This window comes from Salmo salar, chromosome ssa08 (assembly GCF_905237065.1).
Source record: "Salmo salar chromosome ssa08, Ssal_v3.1, whole genome shotgun sequence".
Lineage (NCBI taxonomy): Eukaryota > Metazoa > Chordata > Actinopteri > Salmoniformes > Salmonidae > Salmo > Salmo salar.
In genome coordinates, this window is record NC_059449.1 from 19,010,394 (window position 1) to 19,029,703 (window position 19,310).

Below are 19,310 nucleotides of genomic sequence, written 5' to 3' on the forward strand. Positions count from 1 at the left end.
GTAGAGACCTACAGTTATTCTAGTCCATAGTGTATTGCTGTAGAGACCTACAGTCATTCTAGTCCATAGTGTATCACCGTAGAGACCTACAGTCATTCTAATCCTTAGTGTATCACCGTAAAGACCTACAGTCATTCTAGTCCTTAGTGTATCACCGTAGAGACCTACAGTCATTCTAGTCCATAGTGTATTGCTGTAGAGACCTACAGTCATTCTAGTCCTTAGTATATCACCGTAGAGACCTACAGTCATTCTAGTCCATAGTGTATTGCTGTAGAGACCTACAGTCATTCTAGTCCTTACTGTATCCTACAGTGTCATTCTAGTCCATAGTGTATCACCGTAGAGACCTACAGTTATTCTAGTCCATAGTGTATTGCTGTAGAGACCTACAGTTATTCTAGTCCATAGTGTATCACCTTAGAGACCTACAGTCATTCTAGTCCATAGTGTATCACCGTAGAGACCTACAGTCATTCTAGTCCATAGTGTATTGCTGTAGAGACCTACAGTGTCATTCTAGTCCATAGTGTATCACCGTAGAGACCTACAGTCATTCTAGTCCATAGTGTATCACCGTAGAGACCTACAGTCATTCTAGTCCATAGTGTATCACCTACAGTGTCATTCTAGTCCATAGTGTATTGCTGTAGAGACCTACAGTGTCATTCTAGTCCATAGTGTATTGCTGTAGAGACCTACAGTGTCATTCTAGTCCATAGTGTATCACCGTAGAGACCTACAGTGTCATTCTAGTCCATAGTGTATCACCGTAGAGACCTACAGTCATTCTAGTCCATAGTGTATCACCGTAGAGACCTACAGTTATTCTAGTCCATAGTGTATCACCGTAGAGACCTACAGTTATTCTAGTCCATAGTGTATCACCGTAGAGACCTACAGTTATTCTAGTCCTTACTGTATCCTACAGTGTCATTCTAGTCCATAGTGTATCACAGTAGAGACCTACAGTCATTCTAGTCCTTAGTGTATCACCGTAGAGACCTACAGTCATTCTAGTCCATAGTGTTTCACCGTAGAGACCTACAGTTATTCTAGTCCATAGTGTATTGCTGTAGAGACCTACAGTCATTCTAGTCCATAGTGTATCACCGTAGAGACCTACAGTCATTCTAATCCTTAGTGTATCACCGTAGAGACCTACAGTCATTCTAGTCCTTAGTGTATCACCGTAGAGACCTACAGTCATTCTAGTCCATAGTGTATTGCTGTAGAGACCTACAGTCATTCTAGTCCTTACTGTATCCTACAGTGTCATTCTAGTCCATAGTGTATCACCGTAGAGACCTACAGTTATTCTAGTCCATAGTGTATCACCGTAGAGACCTACAGTTATTCTAGTCCTTACTGTATCCTACAGTGTCATTCTAGTCCATAGTGTATCACAGTAGAGACCTACAGTCATTCTAGTCCTTAGTGTATCACCGTAGAGACCTACAGTCATTCTAGTCCATAGTGTTTCACCGTAGAGACCTACAGTTATTCTAGTCCATAGTGTATTGCTGTAGAGACCTACAGTCATTCTAGTCCATAGTGTATCACCGTAGAGACCTACAGTCATTCTAGTCCTTAGTGTATCACCGTAGAGACCTACAGTCATTCTAGTCCATAGTGTATTGCTGTAGAGACCTACAGTCATTCTAGTCCTTACTGTATCCTACAGTGTCATTCTAGTCCATAGTGTATCACCGTAGAGACCTACAGTTATTCTAGTCCATAGTGTATTGCTGTAGAGACCTACAGTTATTCTAGTCCATAGTGTATCACCTTAGAGACCTACAGTCATTCTAGTCCATAGTGTATTGCTGTAGAGACCTACAGTGTCATTCTAGTCCATAGTGTATCACCGTAGAGACCTACAGTCATTCTAGTCCATAGTGTATCACCGTAGAGACCTACAGTCATTCTAGTCCATAGTGTATCACCGTAGAGACCTACAGTCATTCTAGTCCATAGTGTATTGCTGTAGAGACCTACAGTGTCATTCTAGTCCATAGTGTATCACCGTAGAGACCTACAGTCATTCTAGTCCATAGTGTATTGCTGTAGAGACCTACAGTGTCATTCTAGTCCATAGTGTATTGCTGTAGAGACCTACAGTGTCATTCTAGTCCATAGTGTATCACCGTAGAGACCTACAGTCATTCTAGTCCATAGTGTATTGCTGTAGAGACCTACAGTGTCATTCTAGTCCATAGTGTATCACCGTAGAGACCTACAGTTATTCTAGTCCTTACTGTATCCTACAGTGTCATTCTAGTCCATAGTGTATCACCGTAGAGACCTACAGTTATTCTAGTCCTTAGTGTATCACCGTAGAGACCTACAGTCATTCTCGTCCTTAGTGTATCACCGTAGAGACCTACAGTCATTCTAGTCCTTAGTGTATCACCGTAGAGACCTACAGTCATTCTAGTCCATAGTGTATTGCTGTAGAGACCTACAGTCATTCTAGTCCTTACTGTATCCTACAGTGTCATTCTAGTCCATAGTGTATCACCGTAGAGACCTACAGTTATTCTAGTCCATAGTGTATTGCTGTAGAGACCTACAGTTATTCTAGTCCATAGTGTATCACCTTAGAGACCTACAGTCATTCTAGTCCATAGTGTATCACCGTAGAGACCTACAGTCATTCTAGTCCATAGTGTATTGCTGTAGAGACCTACAGTCATTCTAGTCCATAGTGTATTGCTGTAGAGACCTACAGTGTCATTCTAGTCCATAGTGTATCACCGTAGAGACCTACAGTCATTCTAGTCCATAGTGTATTGCTGTAGAGACCTACAGTGTCATTCTAGTCCATAGTGTATCACCGTAGAGACCTACAGTCATTCTAGTCCATAGTGTATCACCGTAGAGACCTACAGTCATTCTAGTCCATAGTGTATCACCGTAGAGACCTACAGTTATTCTAGTCCATAGTGTATCACCGTAGAGACCTACAGTCATTCTAGTCCATAGTGTATTGCTGTAGAGACCTACAGTGTCATGCTAGTCCATAGTGTATCACCGTAGAGACCTACAGTCATTCTAGTCCATAGTGTATCACCGTAGAGACCTACAGTTATTCTAGTCCATAGTGTATCACCGTAGAGACCTACAGTCATTCTAGTCCATATTGTATCACCGTAGAGACCTACAGTCATTCTAGTCCATAGTGTATCACCGTAGAGACCTACAGTCATTCTAGTCCATAGTGTATTGCTGTAGAGACCTACAGTGTCATTCTAGTCCATAGTGTATTGCTGTAGAGACCTACAGTGTCATTCTAGTCCATAGTGTATCACCGTAGAGACCTACAGTCATTCTAGTCCATAGTGTATTGCTGTAGAGACCTACAGTGTCATTCTAGTCCATAGTGTATCACCGTAGAGACCTACAGTTATTCTAGTCCTTACTGTATCCTACAGTGTCATTCTAGTCCATAGTGTATCACCGTAGAGACCTACAGTTATTCTAGTCCTTAGTGTATCACCGTAGAGACCTACAGTCATTCTCGTCCTTAGTGTATCACCGTAGAGACCTACAGTCATTCTAGTCCTTAGTGTATCACCGTAGAGACCTACAGTCATTCTAGTCCATAGTGTATTGCTGTAGAGACCTACAGTCATTCTAGTCCTTACTGTATCCTACAGTGTCATTCTAGTCCATAGTGTATCACCGTAGAGACCTACAGTTATTCTAGTCCATAGTGTATTGCTGTAGAGACCTACAGTTATTCTAGTCCATAGTGTATCACCTTAGAGACCTACAGTCATTCTAGTCCATAGTGTATCACCGTAGAGACCTACAGTCATTCTAGTCCATAGTGTATTGCTGTAGAGACCTACAGTCATTCTAGTCCATAGTGTATTGCTGTAGAGACCTACAGTGTCATTCTAGTCCATAGTGTATCACCGTAGAGACCTACAGTCATTCTAGTCCATAGTGTATTGCTGTAGAGACCTACAGTGTCATTCTAGTCCATAGTGTATCACCGTAGAGACCTACAGTCATTCTAGTCCATAGTGTATCACCGTAGAGACCTACAGTCATTCTAGTCCATAGTGTATCACCGTAGAGACCTACAGTTATTCTAGTCCATAGTGTATCACCGTAGAGACCTACAGTCATTCTAGTCCATAGTGTATTGCTGTAGAGACCTACAGTGTCATGCTAGTCCATAGTGTATCACCGTAGAGACCTACAGTCATTCTAGTCCATAGTGTATCACCGTAGAGACCTACAGTTATTCTAGTCCATAGTGTATCACCGTAGAGACCTACAGTCATTCTAGTCCATATTGTATCACCGTAGAGACCTACAGTCATTCTAGTCCATAGTGTATCACCGTAGAGACCTACAGTCATTCTAGTCCATAGTGTATTGCTGTAGAGACCTACAGTGGCATTCTGGCGGGGGGGGACATATGTGGGATATAGACACCAGTGAAAGCACAAAGGCACACATACGTCAGGCAGCATCTGTAAAGGGCCCATACAAACACACTGACATGATGCACAGCTGTACACAAAACACAGTTCCACCCACACGCTCTACCCTTTTCTCTCTGGTTCACATTCAAACACCGCTGCATCTGTAGCTCTCACACATAATCAATGGAACACATGCTAAAAGGCTTGAGAGCAGCAGCCTTGAGAATGAGGCCTGAGACTCACACACACACACACACACACACACACACAGCTGGCAGTTGTCTTCTTTTTTCATTAGCACTATCTCCAGTCTCTTCCAGTTTTAATTCCACTTTAATTAGAATGGTTTGTTTGCTCCGTGTTGGCTCTGTCCAACCTCCACACCCACACACACTCACACACTGCTTGGGGAGATGAGAAGCCGATGCCTGGCAAGCAGGGGACTGTGTGCGTACGCAGGTGTGTATGTGTATGTCTCAGGCCTGTTGACCCGTTGGCATAATCACATAGGCTGTTGTCAAGCTTCTCAACACCACGATGTGTTCCATCTAAGGTGGCCTAGTTTAGTCATGGAAGTGGCCTTTCAAAAAGATACATGATTTCCATATGCATGAGAGCCCGTGCACAAGGAAATGGCTAGACTTGCTTTAGGTATGACTGTAATACACTTAAATTGTTTTGAAAATATTTCATTTTCCTTATTTTACTGGTCATAATACCAGACACTTCTATCCACAGTGACAGGTAGTGTTCAGTATATGGTTTGTGGCCCGTGCGGGAATCAAACCCACGACCGTGGCGTTACCAGCACTACACTCTAACCCGCTGAGCTATTGGAACTTCCCAAATAGGCATCAAGATGAGTGCAGCCAGTGATCCGAACCTCAGAGTCTTTATGACTGGGTGGTCCACACAACTCCGCTGTTGTTACGAACCGGCTCAGAGTTCTCAACAAAAGGGAGACAACGTGGAGACAAGGAGTATCAAAATATATATTTATTAACTAAAGTAAACTAAGTAATTAGCAACGGTGTGTGTAATCAGTAGTGTAAGTGAGTGCATGCATGCATAAATGTAATAATGCAGGTTGTTGAAGGGTGCCAAAGCAAACAACCAAAAAGCCACAAGGTGTCTGCATGGAGAGAGTCTCCCCCAATGAATGTGGAAGAGGTGCCTTTATCCTGGGACACACCCGGGCCCAGGTGTTTCCCATGTAGCTGACGACCCTCCCAGCTCCGCCCACCGACATCCTAATAAGGAAACAAGAGCAAAGAGAGAAAATACGGCAGACAGAGTGGGAGGGTCGTCACACTGTCCACAGCTAACGTCGTAGTCCATCGGCATCTCTTCTCCTTCTGTTCTCCAGCCATCTCCTATCCGTCGTTAGCAATGCCTGTACAATAGCTACAATAGCCGAGGAGTTGATTAACAACTTATCCCTCAGTAATCGCTACGTTCACAGTCTGGACTTAACGGCTCACTGCTCACACTGAGTGAAAACACACTGCAGCTAAATAGACTTTTGACTTTTGGAAGATTGGCATTGTCTGGGTTATACACAATGCACGCACACACTATCACAAACATACACTTACAGCACACACACTGTGGTTAGTCCGTTTCCTTGACAACTGCCCACAGATGCCGCCATCACCATGGGGATGGTCCTGCTCAACGAGGCGGCGACGTCCAAAGGAGATGTGGGCAAGAGGAGAAGTGAGGGATTCCTTCTTATTTGTTACTGTATCACGGACTGTGTTACAGGGCCATTCAGCTGCCGGGCCCCCAAGGGCCCAAGTACTGTACTGCTGCTTTCCTTCTCTACCTGCTAGTCAACTGGTGAACTATCAGGTGGTTGGTCAATGCTGTCCCAGGTCCCTGATTAGAAGGAGGAAATGGCCAGAAGGTTTTCTACCTTGGCTCCAGGACTACAGTTGAATAGTCCTGCTGCTGCGTTGTAATCTCTGTAGTATGAGGGATGTGATAGTTGTGGTTAGTTTAGAGGGACTTTGTATGGAAATTAGAGAATCTCCTCTTCCACTGTCAGTGATTGGGTCACCTGCATTTGTTTGTGTGTGTCTGAAAACTCAATCACACAAAGCATGAAACTAGCATCCTGTTAATAATTGTTACGCTGAAAATACTGATGAGATAACGTCCTGGTCTTTGACATCAGACACCCAATCACTCTTCAACTCTTCTGTTATTGCTGCTGAGTGGGGAGTGTTCAGACACAACTTCTCCACCGAGCATGATCCAGATAAGTAAACCTAAAAACAAAATGGCAGTTAAAGGGATGTGTTATCCCTTTAACAATGTCAAGTAAAGGCAAATGCCAGTTTTCCATTGTTACCGTCATAAGCTTTCCTTTTAGCATCAACCGCTAACAAGCCTTTGAAATGCTAATTAGCGCGCTAGGATCATGCTCCTATTATGGGGCTTAGGCCAGTGGTGGAATCAGAGGTTGGCTGAACTTTGATCTCGCGTGCTAATCCTGAAAAGCACAGCCCAAACCAAGCTGCGTAGCTAATGAGGGAAATTATAATCAGGGCTTAAATTAGCTCTCACGAAGAAACAAACAGGCAGCGACATGAAACAGTTGGATCAGCCGGTTCTCTGGTCCGGGATCAGATTTACTTTAGCGCGAGTACACGTTGAACAAAATCAGCTAAAAGGCTTGATAAGATAATATCTTTAAATGTTCTCTGTAATGAGTGAAATCTTTAAAAACACTTAGCAATATAAACTGAAGGAGTGATGCAGGGCTTTATCAAATTTCTATTAGGGGGAAATCACTGTCCTTTATTGCAAGTATGCACACAGAAGCACCAATAACCGGATGTTGTGTTAATATGCATGCCACACACACACACCCTTCCACCATTGTTAGCATGTGTGTGTGATTGCGGTGGCTGATCAACTTGCAGCGGCTCAGTGAAAACACACACACGCACAGTGAAAACAGTGGCAGCTGCTGGGTGAAATGAAAGCTAATGGAGGCTCCATCAAACCCAGTTAACCCCAGCCTGACGAAGGCCACCGCCATAACAGGATCAGCAGCACTGGAGCCCACCCTAATGAGACTACTGTTCAATCACATAGTCACACACTGTCACTAACTACTGTTCAATCACATAGTCATACAGGCTGACACTAACTACTGTTCAATCACATAGTCACACACTGTCACTAACTATTGTTCAATCACATAGTCACACAGGCTGACACTAACTACTGTTCAATCACATAGTCACACACTGTCACTAACTACTGTTCAATCACATAGTCACACACTGTCACTAACTACTGTTCAATCACATAGACACACACTGTCACTAACTACTGTTCAATCACATAGTCACACACTGTCACTAACTACTGTTCAATCACATAGTCACACACTGTCACTAACTACTGTTCAATCACATAGTCATACAGGCTGACACTAACTACTGTTCAATCACATAGACACACACTGTCACTAACTACTGTTCAATCACATAGTCACACACTGTCACTAACTACTGTTCAATCACATAGTCACACAGGCTGACACTAACTACTGTTCAATCACATAGTCACACAGGCTGACACTAACTACTGTTCAATCACATAGTCACACACTGTCACTAACTACTGTTCAATCACATAGTCACACAGGCTGACACTAACTACTGTTCAATCACATAGTCACACACTGTCACTAACTACTGTTCAATCACATAGTCACACACTGATACTAACTACTGTTCAATCACATAGTCATACACTGATACTAACTACTGTTCAATCACATAGTCATACAGGCTGACACACTGTCACTAACTACTGTTCAATCACATAGTCACACACTGTCACTAACTACTGTTCAATCACATAGTCATAAAGGCTGACACTAACTACTGTTCAATCACATAGTCACACACTGTCACTAACTACTGTTCAATCACATAGTCACACACTGTCACTAACTACTGTTCAATCACATAGTCATACAGGCTGACACTAACTACTGTTCAATCACATAGACACACACTGTCACTAACTACTGTTCAATCACATAGTCACACACTGTCACTAACTACTGTTCAATCACATAGTCACACAGGCTGACACTAACTACTGTTCAATCACATAGTCACACAGGCTGACACTAACTACTGTTCAATCACATAGTCACACAGGCTGACACTAACTACTGTTCAATCACATAGTCACACACTGTTACTAACTACTGTTCAATCACATAGTCACACACTGTCACTAACTACTGTTCAATCACATAGTCACACACTGATACTAACTACTGTTCAATCACATAGTCACACACTGTCACTAACTACTGTTCAATCACATAGTCATACACTGATACTAACTACTGTTCAATCACATAGTCATACAGGCTGACACACTGTCACTAACTACTGTTCAATCACATAGTCACACACTGATACTAAGTACTGTTCAATCACATAGTCACACACTGATACTAAGTACTGTTCAATCACATAGTCATACACTGATACTAACTACTGTTCAATCACATAGTCATACAGGCTGACACTAACTACTGTTCAATCACATAGTCACACACTGATACTAACTACTGTTCAATCACATAGTCACACAGGCTGACACTAACTACTGTTCAATCACATAGTCACACACTGTCACTAACTACTGTTCAATCACATAGACACACACTGTCACTAACTACTGTTCAATCACATAGTCACACACTGTCACTAACTACTGTTCAATCACATAGTCACACACTGTCACTAACTACTGTTCAATCACATAGTCATACAGGCTGACACTAACTACTGTTCAGTCACACAGACTGACACTAACTGCTGTTCAGTCACATAGTCACATGCAAGCTCACACAATTGTAATTACATTTAAATGAATCAGCCTCAAACTGGAGCTACACACATCTCCCAGTGAAAACACACAGTCACACACATTATGCCAACAGGTCCATGAGAATGAGCAATAACACACACTTAATGAGTCACCCACACAATATCCTGGTGTCACCACACCCTGTCTCACCACTTATCCCACTCTCTCTCTCTGTCTCTCCTCTCTCTGTCTCTCTCCTCTCTCTGTCTCCCCTCTCTCTGTCTCCCCTCTCTCTGTCTCCCCTCTCTCTGTCTCCCCTCTCTCTGTCTCCTCTCTGTCTCCTCTCTCTCTCTCTCTCTCTGTCTCTCTCTTTCTCTCTCTGTCTCCTCTCTCTCTTTCTCTCTGTCTCCTCTCTCTCTCTCTTTCTCTCCTCTCTCTCTGTCTCCTCTCTGTCTCTCCTCTCTCTCTTTCTCTCTCTGTCTCCTCTCTCTCCTCTCTCTCTCTGTCTCTCTCTCTTTCGCTCTGTCTCCTCTCTGTCTCCTCTCTCTCTCATCTCTCTCTCCTCTCTCTCAATTAAATTTCAGTCTCTGTCTCTCTCTCTCTGTCTTGCTCTCTGTCTCTCTCTCTGTCCTTCTGTCTCTCTCTCTATCCCTCTCTCTCTGTTCTTCTTTATTTCTCTGTCTCTCTCTCGTTCCCTCTCTCTCTCTCTCTCTGTGTGTCTCTCTGTCCTCTCTCATTCAATTATATCACCTCAGTCAATGCATACTTCAAAGGAGTGAGATTCCACTCTCCTATTTAGAAACCACCACGGTGTGAACAAGGCGAGGACCAGATAGGTGTTCTTCAATACCAGAAGTCATTTCTCTCTGCTATTAACAGTACAGTAGAGCATTTCAGGATATTCCAAAAATGCTGTATTGCTTGGAGAAATATGTAAACCAGTGTACAGGGCAATAACATGGTGAACAATACAAAGCACATTCGTCTCAACACTGTACTGTTGCCAATGTCAACATTTTTCATCTCCCACATGAGGCATACACACATGTATACACAAACACTCCTCCTCATTTCTTCTCTCTCCTCATTTCTTCTCTCTCTCCCCCATTTCTTCTCTCTCCTCTCCTACTTCCCCTACTCCTCTCTAGAGGTCGACAGATTATGATTTTTCAGCGGCGATACCGATTATTGGAGGACCAAAAAAAGCCGATGCCGATTAATCTGCAGATTTTTTAATTTATTTATTTGTTTGTAATAATGACAATTACAACAATACTGAATGAACACTTATTTTAACTTAATATAATACATCAATAAAATCAATTTAACCTCAAATAAATAATGAAACAACAAAGTGTTGGAGAAGAAAGTAAAAGAAAGTAAAAGTGCAATATGTGCCATGTAAGAAAGCTAATGTTTAAGTTCCTTGCTCAGAACATGAGAACATATGAAAGCTGGTGGTTCCTTTTAACATGAGTCTTCAATATTCCCAGGTAAGAAGTTTTAGGTTGTAGTTATTATAGGAATATTTCTCTCTATACGATTTGTATTTCATATACCTTTGACTATTGGATGTTCTTATAGGCACTTTAGTATTGCCAGTGTAACAGTATAGCTTCCGTCCCTTTCCTCGCTCCTACCTGGGCTCGAACCAGGAACACATCGACAACAGCCATCCTCGAAGCAGCGTTACCCATGCAGAGCAAGGGGAACAACTACTCCAAGTCTCAGAGCGAGTGACGTTTGAAACGCTATTAGCACGCATCCCGCTAACTAGCTAGCCATTTCACATCGGTTACACCAGCCTAATCTTGGGAGTTGATAGGCTTGAAGTCATAAACAGCTCAATGCTTGAAGCACAGCGAAGAGCTGCTGGCAAAACGCACGAAAGTGCTGTTTGAATGAATGCTTACGAGCCTGCTGGTGCCTACCACCGCTCAGTCAGACTGCTCTATCAAATCATAGACTTAATTATAATATAATAAACACACAGAAATACGAGCCTTAGGTGATTAATATGGTCGAATCCGGAAACGATCATCTCGAAAGCAAAACGTTTTTCCTTTCAGTGAAATACGGAACGCATCCCTAAGTCTAAATATTCCTGTTACATTGCACAACCTTCAATGTTATGTCATAATTACGTAAAATTCAGGCAAATTAGTTCGCAACGAGGCAGGCGGCCCAAACTGTTGCATATACCCTGATGCAAGAGAAGTGACACAATTTCACCTGGTTAATATTGCCTGCTAACCTGGATTTCTTTTAGCTAAATGTGCAGGTTTAAAAATATATACTTCTGTGTATTGATTTTAAGGCATTGATGTTTATGGTTAGGTACAGTCGTGCAACGATTGTGCTTTTTTCGCAAATGCGCTTTTGTTAAATCATCCCACGTTTGGCGAAGTCGGCTGTCTTTGTTAGGAAGAAATAGTCTTCGCAGTTCGCAACGAGCCAGGCGGCCCAAACTGCTGCATATACCCTGACTCTGTTGCAAGAGAAGTGACGCATTTTCCCTAGTTAAAAGAAATTCATGTTAGCAGGCAATATTAACTAAATATGCAGGTTTAAAAATATATACTTGTGTATTGATTTTAAGAAAGGCATTGATGTTTATGGTTAGGTACAAGTTGGATCAATGTGTACCTAAGTGATTATATGCAATGCAGGACAGGCTAGATAAACTAGTAATATCATCAACCATGTGTAGTTAACTAGTGATTATGATTGATTGATTGTTTTTTATAAGATAAGTTTCATGCTAGCTAGCAACTTACCTTGGCTTCTTACTGCATTCGCGTAACAGGCAGGCTCCTCGTGGAGTGCAATGTAAAGCAAGTGGTTAGAGCGTTGGACTAGTTAACCGTAAGGTTGCAAGACTGAATCCCCGAGCTGACAAGGTAAAAATCTGTTGTTCTGCCCCTTAACAAGGCAGTTAACCCACCGTTCCTAGGCCGTCATTGAAAATAAGAATGTGTTCTTAACTGACTTGCCTAGTTAAATAAAGGTTAAAAAAAAAGTGAAATCGGCCCTAATTAATCGGCCATTCCGATTAATCGGTCGACCTCTACTCCTCTCTCTTCCTTCCCCTGCTCTTCTCTCCTCCTGCCCCTGCTTCTCTCTCCTCCTTCCCCTGCTCCTCTCTCCTCCTTCCCCATGCTCCTCTCTCCTCCTTCCCCTGCTCCTCTCCTCATCCTTCCCCTGCTCCTTTCCTCATCCTTCCCCTGCTCCTCTCTCCTCCTCCTTCCCCTGCTCCTCTCTCCTCCTCCTACCCCTGCTCCTCTCTCCTCATCCTTCCCCTGCTCATCTCTCCTTATCCTTCCCCTGCTCCTCTCTCCTCCTTCCCCTCTCTCGTCCTTCCCTTGCTCCTCTCTCCACCTTTTTCCCTGCTTCCTTCCCCTGCTCCTCTCTCTTCCCTCCCTTGCTCCTCTCTCCTCCTTCCCCTGCTCCTCTCTCCTCCTTCCCCTGCTCCTCTCTTCTCCCACTCTGTGTGTGTCCGTGTGTGTGTAGGGGGTCTTGTCCTCACAGCAGGGGGAGGTACAGAGGTACCAAGGCATGTTCCCCCAGCTAATGTTTTATGACTGAGTCATCCCCCCCACCCCCCCACTCCGCACACACACACACACACACACACACACACACACACACACACACACACACACACACAACAGCCCCTTCCCCTTCCAGTCCACTAGACTCACTGAGGTAGTTCCAGTGGAACCCACATGCTGCATACATAATGACATGACATTATCATTTGTATAAGCATGATGGATATTTGCATAACTGTCCATTAAGTCTGGCAGATGTGAAGAGGCCGGCACTCAGTCCACTGTTCCTTTAATTAACACCAGAGAGATGAACCCTGACCCCCACATTGTGTGTGTGTGTGTGTGTGTGTGTGTGTGTGTGTGTGTGTGTGTGTGTGCTGGAGTGTAATGTAAACATGATTAATACAGAGCTTCAGAGGCCCACTGTTGTAGTTCTACTGAGACCGGACAAACACACACACACACACACACACACATGCATGTACACACACACACACATGGATGTACAAAAGCAGTTATCCTTGAGATAGCGGTAATTAAAATGCAAAACAAGGTGTTTGAAACATGTCCAGTGGCAGTCCTTCATCCGTCTGCAACGTTTCGACCGACAGCACATGGAGAAAACAAGCCCCTTTTTAAGTTTGTCTCTCAGCTAGAACTGTCGGGCCGTTAAATCAGCAGAAATACCCATCATTCACATTGCATTAGACTCACACAGCATGAGTCCCAAATGGCACCCTGTTCCCTCCCTTTGGGCCTTGGTCAAACGTAATGTTTGGGACGATGCCGTAGTGACTAATTTTCATAGAAACACGTTATTTAAAAAAAAATCTATGATATGATTGTAAAAACCACAGGCTGGTAAACGTCAGAATATAAGCCTTAGTGATGATTATGAAGAGCTTACATTACAATTTGACATGGACATTAGTTCCTCTCAGCCCTGGCTTCAGCCCATAGCTAAGTAGAGGACTGTTGAAGGATCTCAGTGCTGACATCAGATCCATTCAATAGGCCCTCCACACACCCTTTACACTTACCACTGTCTTCTAGCTAGTTATACTACCAGACAACATACTGCAGTGGGGAATATGGCCGAGGGAGAGAGAGCATATCATTCTCATCTTTTGTCATTGAGGTGATTTTAACAGTCCAGTCATCTTTTGTCATTGAGGTGTTTTAACCGTCCCAAAATAACTATAAATTGCCTCGTTAGCATACTAAAGGGGCGAACACACGTGTGTGTGTGTGTGTGTGTGTGTGTGTGTGTGTGTGTGTGTGTGTGTGTGTGTGTGTGTGTGCGCTTGTGAGGGGTAGTGTGTGTGTGTTTGTAATGTTGTGCTGTGTGTTTCAGTTATCTGCCTGGTGGGACTGTGTGTGTGGTAGTGTGTTTGTTATGTTGTGCTGTGTGGGAGCGATAGTGTGTGTGTGTGTGATGTTGTGCTGTGTGTGTGTGTAATGTTGTGCTGGTGTGTTTCAGTTATCTGCCTGGTGGGACTGTGTGTGTGGTAGTGTGTTTGTTATGTTGTGCTGTGTGGGAGCGATAGTGTGTGTGTGTGTGTGATGTTGTGCTGTGTGTGTGTGTAATGTTGTGCTGTGTGTTTCAGTTATCTGCCTGGTGGGACTGGGCCTGGTTGTGTTCTTCTTCAGCTTCCTGCTGTCCATCTTCAGGTCCAAGTACCACGGCTACCCCTACAGGTAACACACACACCTGGACTTCACCATTTACCAAGGTCATTCACACAATTAGGGCCAGGAGTTTTCCTGGACACGTGACTTAACCAGGAAAACGTCTGTGCCCAGAGTTTTTCAGGTGAGGTGGTCTGGATAAACTCCTGGCCCTACATAGTGAATGAATAGAGTACTTCACTCCAGGTCTCCAGGGGATCTACATTGAATCAGGGGTGGCTAAGTTCACACCATCCACCCTCTAACATGGAACACATCCAGACACTTTTCACCCAGAACATCCCAGTGTTGCATTTTTTCTAACCGAGCCAACCCAAACTGCACCTGGAAGTCAACTTCACCCACTTTGGAACTTCGTCAGATGAGTCGTCAGATGAGTCGTCAGATGCTTTATCCCAAAAAAGAAGCTAAGTAAAGGATTTTGTCAGCCTCGGCTCGAATCAACGGCTTCGCCCCAAATAGTGCCCTTTTTTCTTTTATGAGCACTACTTTTGTCCAGGACCCGTCGAGATCTAGTAGGGAACCATTTAGGACAGATCCAGATTCTCCAGCTATCAGAATATAGATGCCTTCAAGTAACAACATTAATCATCAAACAACAGTTAGCAGCACGCAGTCCGAGAGAACTTCTGAACGACACTTAATACAGTCAGATCGCAATGAAATCTACTGAACGACACTTAATACAGTCAGATCGCAATGAAATCTACTGAACGACACTTAATACAGTCAGATCGCAATGAAATCTACTGAACGACACTTAATACAGTCAGATCGCAATGAAATCTACTGAACGACACTTAATACAGTCAGATCGCAGTTGACTTTGTCGCACACTAACTGGCGAGCGCTCTGTAATCACACGCTGTCTCTCTGTCTCTTTCAGCTTCCTTATAAAGTGAGTGAGGTGCCGTCTTCAGAGTGAAGGGTGAAGAGGCTACTTGATGCTGCTAGCTGAGAGGCTGCAGACACGGGGACAGGGTGCATGGGACTGGAGGGGTCATTTCAACTGCTGTATTCAATCTACTTAATAAATGATAATGTGACAAACTGAGAAAAGAGACACTCCTACCTATTTGATTTGTACAGTTATCACACACACCTGTTCTGAAGGAGTTGAGCTCTTGAGGGTCTGAATGTGTTTTATTTGACAGTGTCTGACCAAATGACAGAGAGAGAGACAGAGGACAGGAGAAGAGGAAAGAGAGACATGCTGAGGAGAACTGGAGAAGAGGAAAGAGAGAGATGCTGAGGAAAGAGAGAGAGATAGATGCTGAGGAGAAGAGGAAAGAGAGAGCGAGAGAGACATGCTGAGGAGAACTGGAGAAGAGGAAAGAGAGAGATGCTGAGAAGAGGAAAGAGAGGGAGAGAGAGAGATGCTGAGAAGAGGAAAGAGAGAGGGACATGCTGAGGAGAACTGGAGAAGAGGAAAGAGAGAGATGCTGAGAAGAGGAAAGAGAGGGAGAGAGAGAGAGATGCTGAGAAGAGGAAAGAGAGAGGGACATGCTGAGGAGAAGAGAGAGATGCTGAGAAGAAGAGGAAAGAGAGAGACATGCTGAGGAGAAGAGGAAAGAGAAAAGGATGTAGAGAGACAGAAGGTTAGGTAGGTGTGTGTGTGTGTGTGTGTGTGTGTGTGTGTGTGTGTGTGTGAGAGAGAATCAGCTGCAGCCGATGACTGAAGAATGAACGTAAGTAAGCGTGGTGATGTAGAAGGTGTGTGTGTTTCTCTCTCATCAACTGATCTAGACAGTAGAGCTGCAGCACTGGAGGCTACTGAGGGGAGGACGGCTCATAATAAGGTCTGGAAAACCACATGTTGGATGCCATTCCATTGACTCCGTTCCAGCCATTACTATGAGCCGTCCTCCCCTCAGCAGCCTCCACTGGTGCAGCATCACTAGTAGTTATAGAGTATGCAGTGATACAGTCAATATTACAACAGTACCACATCAACATCAAATCACATGTTATTTGTCCCATGCTTCGTAAACAACAGGTGTAGACTAACAGTGAAATGCTTACTTACGGGCTCTCACCCAACAATACAGAGAGAAAAACCCAAAATAATAACGAGCAATACATACACGAGTAATGATAACTTGGCTATATTCACGGCAAAGGAGGCTGCTGAGGGAGGGACGTATCATAGTAATGGCCGTAACAGAGCAAATGGAATGGCATCAAACACATGGAAACCATGTATTTGATACCATTCCCCTCCAGCCGTTACCATGAGCCTGTCCTCCCCAATGAAGGTCCAGCCTACTGTGATACAGGGTACCAGTACCGAGTCAATGTGCAGGGGTACGCGGTAATTGAGGTAGATAGGTACATACAGTGCATTCGGAAAGTATTCAGACCCCTTGACTTTTTCCACATTTTGTTACAGCCTTATTCTAAAATTGATTAAATCATTTTTTTCCCCTTATCAATCTACACACAATACCCCATAATGAAAAAGCAAAAACAGTTTTAGACATTTTTACCCCAAAAATATAATGAAATATCACATTTACATACGTATTCAGACCTTTTATTCAGTACTTTGTTGAAGCACCTTTGGTAGTGATTACAGCCTCGAGTCTTCTTAGGTATGATGCTAAAAGCTTGGCAAAACTGTATTTGGGGAGTTTCTCACATTCTCTGCAGATCCTCTCAAGCTCTTCAGGTTGGATGTGGAGCGTCTTGGCTGTGTGCTTAGGGTCGTTGTCCTGTTGAAAGGTGAACCTTCAGCCCAGTCTGAGGTCCTGAGCGCTCTGTAGCAGGTTGTCATCAAGGATCTCTCTGTACTTTGCTCTTTTCATCTTTCCCTCGCTCCTGACTAGTCTCCCAGTCCCTGCCGCTGAAAATCATCCCCACAGAATGATGCTTCCACCACCATGCTTCACCGTAGGGATGGTGCCAGGTTTCCTCCAGACGTGACGCTTGGCATTCAGCCCAAAGAGTGCAATCTTGGTTTCATCAGACCAGAGAATCTTGTTTCTCATGGTCTGAGAGTCCTTTAGATGCCTTTTGGCAAACTCCAAGCAGGCTGTCATATGCCTTTTACTGAGGAGTGGCTTCCGTCTGGCCACTCTACCGTTAAGGTCTGATTGGTAGAGTGCTGTAGAGATGGTTGTCCTTCTGCAAGGTTCTCCCATCTCCACAGAGGAACTCTGGAGCTTTGTCAGAGTGACCAAAGGGGGTTCTTGGTCACCTCCCTGACCAAGGCCCTTGTCCCTCGATTGCTCAGTTTGGCCTTGCGGCCAGCTCTCGGCAGAGTTTTGGTGGTTCCAAACTTCTTCAATTTTTAAGAATGATGGAGGCCACTGTGTTCTTGGGGACCTTCAATGCTGCAGAAATCTTTTGGTACCCTTCCCCAGATCTGTGCCTCGATCCTGTCTCGGAGCTCTACAGACAATTCCTTTGACCTCATGGCTTGGTTTTTGCTCTGAAATGCATTGTCACCTGTGGGATCTTATATAGACAGGTGTGTGCTTTTCCAAATCATGTCCAATCAATATAATTTACCACAGGTGGACTCCAATCAAGTTGTAGAAACATCTCAAGGATGATCAATGGAAACAGGATGCACCTGAGCTCAATTTCGAGTCTCATAGCAAATGGTCTGAATACTTATGTAAATAAGGTATTTCTGTTTTAAATTTGTAATACATTTGCAAGCATTTCTAAAAACCTGTTTTCGCTCTGTCATTAACATTGTGGGGTATTGTGTGTAGATTGATGAGGAAAAAAATGTATTTAATCTATTTTTGAATAAGGCTGTAAAGTAGCAAAATGTGGAAAAAGTCAAGGGGTCTGAATACTTTCCGAATGCACTGTGTAGATATACCCCAACTCCTCTCCATGCACTGTGTAGATATACCTCAACTCCTCTCCATGCTCTGTATAGATATACCCCAACTCCTCTCCATGAACTGTGTAGATATACCCCAACTCCTCTCCATGAACTGTGTAGATATACCCCAACTCCTCTCCATGCACTGTGTAGATATACCCCAACTCCTCTCCATGAACTGTGTAGATATACCCCAACTCCTCTCCATGCACTGTGTAGATACACCTCAACTCCTCTCCATGAACTGTGTAGATATACCCCAACTCCTCTCCATGAACTGTGTAGATATACCCCAACTCCTCTCCATGCTCTGTGTAGATATACCTCAACTCCTCTCCATGAACTGTGTAGATATACCCCAACTCCTCTCCATGCTCTGTGTAGATATACCCCAACTCCTCTCCATGAACTGTGTAGATATAGCCCAACTCCTCTCCATGAACTGTGTAGATATACCTCAACTCCTCTCCATGCACTGTGTAGATATACTTCAACTCCTCTCCATGAACTGTGTAGATATACCTCAACTCCTCTCCATGAACTGTGTAGATATACCTCAACTCCTCTCCATGAACTGTGTAGATATACTTCAACTCCTCTCCATGAACTGTGTAGATGTACCTCAACTCCTCTCCATGCTCTGTGTAGATATACCTCAACTCCTCTCCATGAACTGTGTAGATATACCCCAACTCCTCTCCATGAACTGTGTAGATATACCCCAACTCCTCTCCATGCTCTGTGTAGATATACCCCAACTCCTCTCCATGCTCTGTGTAGATATACCCCAACTCCTCTCCATGAACTGTGTAGATATACCCCAACTCCTCTCCATGCTCTGTGTAGATATACCCCAACTCCTCTCCATGAACTGTGTAGATATACCCCAACTCCTCTCCATGAACTGTGTAGATATACCCCAACTCCTCTCCATGCTCTGTGTAG

The 19,310-nt window shown here is 43.8% G+C and overlaps 1 protein-coding gene across 1 annotated transcript in view; it reads left to right on the forward strand.

The window, feature by feature from the left end:
• The window catches only part of tusc3 (tumor suppressor candidate 3), a 101,365-nt gene extending 85,784 nt beyond the window's left edge, over window positions 1-15,581 (forward strand). Inside the window, exons 8-10 of the mRNA XM_045722924.1 lie at window positions 6,081-6,155; window positions 14,446-14,536; window positions 15,414-15,581. Coding sequence (XP_045578880.1) covers window positions 6,081-6,155; window positions 14,446-14,536; window positions 15,414-15,429 — 182 coding nt within the window. The 3' untranslated portion in view covers window positions 15,430-15,581. The remainder of the gene's footprint in view (window positions 1-6,080; window positions 6,156-14,445; window positions 14,537-15,413) is intronic.
• The last annotated feature ends 3,729 nt before the right edge of the window (window positions 15,582-19,310 follow it).